General features: G+C 50.7%; 1 protein-coding gene across 1 annotated transcript; it reads right to left on the minus strand.

Moving 5' to 3' along the window:
- On the minus strand, positions 1-2,201 carry CLPSL2 (colipase like 2). The gene is made up of 3 exons (XM_039856150.1): positions 2,130-2,201; positions 984-1,104; positions 1-173 (listed from the first exon to the last, which is right to left on the minus strand). Exons 1-3 carry the CDS (start codon positions 2,199-2,201, stop codon positions 1-3), a joined length of 366 nt encoding a protein of 121 aa, XP_039712084.1.
- Positions 2,202-2,659: the final 458 nt, after the last annotated feature.

Consider the following 2,659-nt stretch of genomic DNA (forward strand, 5'->3'; position numbering starts at 1 on the left):
TTAGCCAGATGGAGGGTCCCAAGGCCTCTGGCTCCAGGAAGGGGAGGAAGATGGTAATGACAATCCTGCATCCTCCTCTAAAACAAATAGCACCGGCGGGGACAGATCACGTCCTTGGATTTGCAACGCAAGCCCATTTGGCAGGGGCATATGATGTTGATGGCTCCTTTGGTCTGTGAGAAATGAGTATGAGAGTTGGGGGTCACCAAGGTGCAGGGAAGAGGGTTTAAATTTCTTGGGGAGCAAGAACAAAAGCACAAGTAATGGAGAGAGACAGATCTGGGGTCTGTCAGCTCTACAGCTTATAACTTCCTGACCTTAGGCAAGTTAACGAGCTTCTTTGTCTCAGTTTCCTCATCTGTCAAATGGGGATAACAATAGCAACCCACCTCCTAGGTTATCGTGAAGATTAAATGAAATAAAGTAGACTAAATACTAATAATGAAAAGATCCTCTGGCCACTTCAGCTCAGGCCAGGTCCTAAGGGCACTGGCAGCTCCCCTGACAAGGAACATGAAAGCCGAGCTCATCCTCCCTAGAAAGGTTTGGGCACAGGGCCAGGTGAGAGAAGATGAGCAGGAACCAGACGTACTGTGCTTTCTGCTTCCTGCATCTCCATCAGCTAATAACAACCACGCTCAGTTGATCACTGTCATTGCTAGGATCACATACTCTTCCCAACAACTTGGAGGGGTAGGTACTTTAGTCCTACTTTGCAGATGAGGAAACTAATGCTCAGAGAAGAGAAGTGACCTGTCTGAGGTCATAAAGACAAGGGGTGGAAAAAACAGGATTTACTCTCAGGTCCAGCTCTAAAGCTGTGGTCCAGCCACTGCAGTGCCATGCTCATCTCTAGAAGTAAGGCCATTGTGGCAGGGAGGTGGGGCTTACTAGGGAGAAGATCTTTTCCCACCTACTTTGCCTCAGTGTTGTTAGGGTAGTTATTCATTCATTCAACAAACATTTGTTGAGCACCTACTATGTGTGAGCACTAAGCTGAGGGGTAGGGGGTTCAAAGATGAATGTGCTGCAATCCTGACCTTGAAGAGGCAGACAGAAGGCATAGCAAATCAGGGAGATCCACGTTCTGTGGAGGGTATGAGCCTAGAGTGTGGGAATTCCACGGAGATGTATGGGGCTTCTCAGATGTATGGGTGGCTGGAGTTGTATTGCAGGACGAACAGGAGTGTTCCATGAGAAGGGAGAAAGGGTACCTCAAACAGAGGGTGAAACAGCAGGTGCAGTCATGTGGGGTTTTTTTTTTAACCTTCCCCACCCTACTTGCCAGAAGGGCTGCCTGCCTCATCACACCTGGAGTAGCATGCCGTAGTATTCTGCAGCCCAGGGGCACAGAAGGTACCACCCTGGTCCAAGTCAACAAACCCAGTCACTGAAGCACTCAGGCGATGAACCTTATTCACCTATTGAGGACAAGCCCTGAATACTTCTCTGTGGGATGGTGGGGAGGGTTCTCGACATTGCCAGAGAAGAGAAATATCACCCCACGTTCTCCACCTCCTACCCTTGCCCTTTACCCCACACAGCAGCACTCAGAGGAGCAGGGGAGAGGAAGAGTGGAGATTTAATGTTTTTCCCTCTGTCTCTCCTTTACCAGGCCCCCCTCAATTCTGTGAGTCCAAAAGGGTAACCTGTGCTGGGTGTGGGGAGGCGGGGGGCGGAGGGGGAGCACAGATACTTCCAGATCATACTTTTAGTAGGAGTGTGGCAGAAAGTGGCAGGGGAAGATGGAGAAGGGAAGAGTCATTGTGCCTGGAGGTATGAGGAGAGGAGGAGAAACCAGAGCAGGCAGGTATGCCTGGGGGGCCTGGGACTAAGAGGGTCGGAGTGGGTGCTGGGTGGTGGGGTAAGGGGGTACTGCTGGTCATAAGCCCACCTTCTTTCACCTCCAGACCACCAGAGGGATGAAACAGAGCATTGACGTCCATTTGAGAACACATCAAGCTTCCAGCCTGGAAACAAATCCCCACTTTGGAGTGGTTCCCACTCCCACCAGTCATCTCTCTACAAACCCAACCGGAGCCTTCTGGCTACACTATGCTGCCTCCGCTACCACCCTCTACCAACGTAGAAAGTTCTAAATTCCCTTTGGCTCACATTCATTAACTTACCTTTTTAAACTGGGAGAACTCTCCCCAGCCGGGGAGCAGGACCCCCGCGATGAGCGCGAAGGCTGTGGCCATGGGCTTAGGCGGCAGAGGTCAGGTGGAGCTCCAGAGGGGCCGCCTGGATAAACCCCCTTCCCTAACACGTGACCCGGCTCCCCCGGGCCCGCCCTAGGCTGGAAGAGGAGGGTGAGAAAGTTAATGGTCACTGGCTGTCTCAGAGCGGAGACAAAAACGCGGCAGAAGCCCTTTTCTAGCGCTCGGGAAAGGGATGGAGTAAGGGAAGGCGTTCCCGTGAGACCCTGATTCAAGCCTTGGACAGGCCGAATTTTATGGATTTATGGGGACCTGGGGTCCTCCATATGTATTACTTCCAAATAAAAACTTAAAACTGTAAAATAAAACTTTATTTTGAAAAAAATATGCAAAACTCGTATACCGAAATGAAAATAGCTCCCTTCTTGATAGTCTGACTCGCTGCCCCTGCTTCACCAAATTGCGCCCCGCCCCCCGCAACTTCTTATCTTTTGAATAAA

Source organism: Pteropus medius, unplaced genomic scaffold, assembly GCF_902729225.1.
Source record: "Pteropus medius unplaced genomic scaffold, Ma_sr-lr_union100, whole genome shotgun sequence".
Taxonomy (NCBI): domain Eukaryota; kingdom Metazoa; phylum Chordata; class Mammalia; order Chiroptera; family Pteropodidae; genus Pteropus; species Pteropus medius.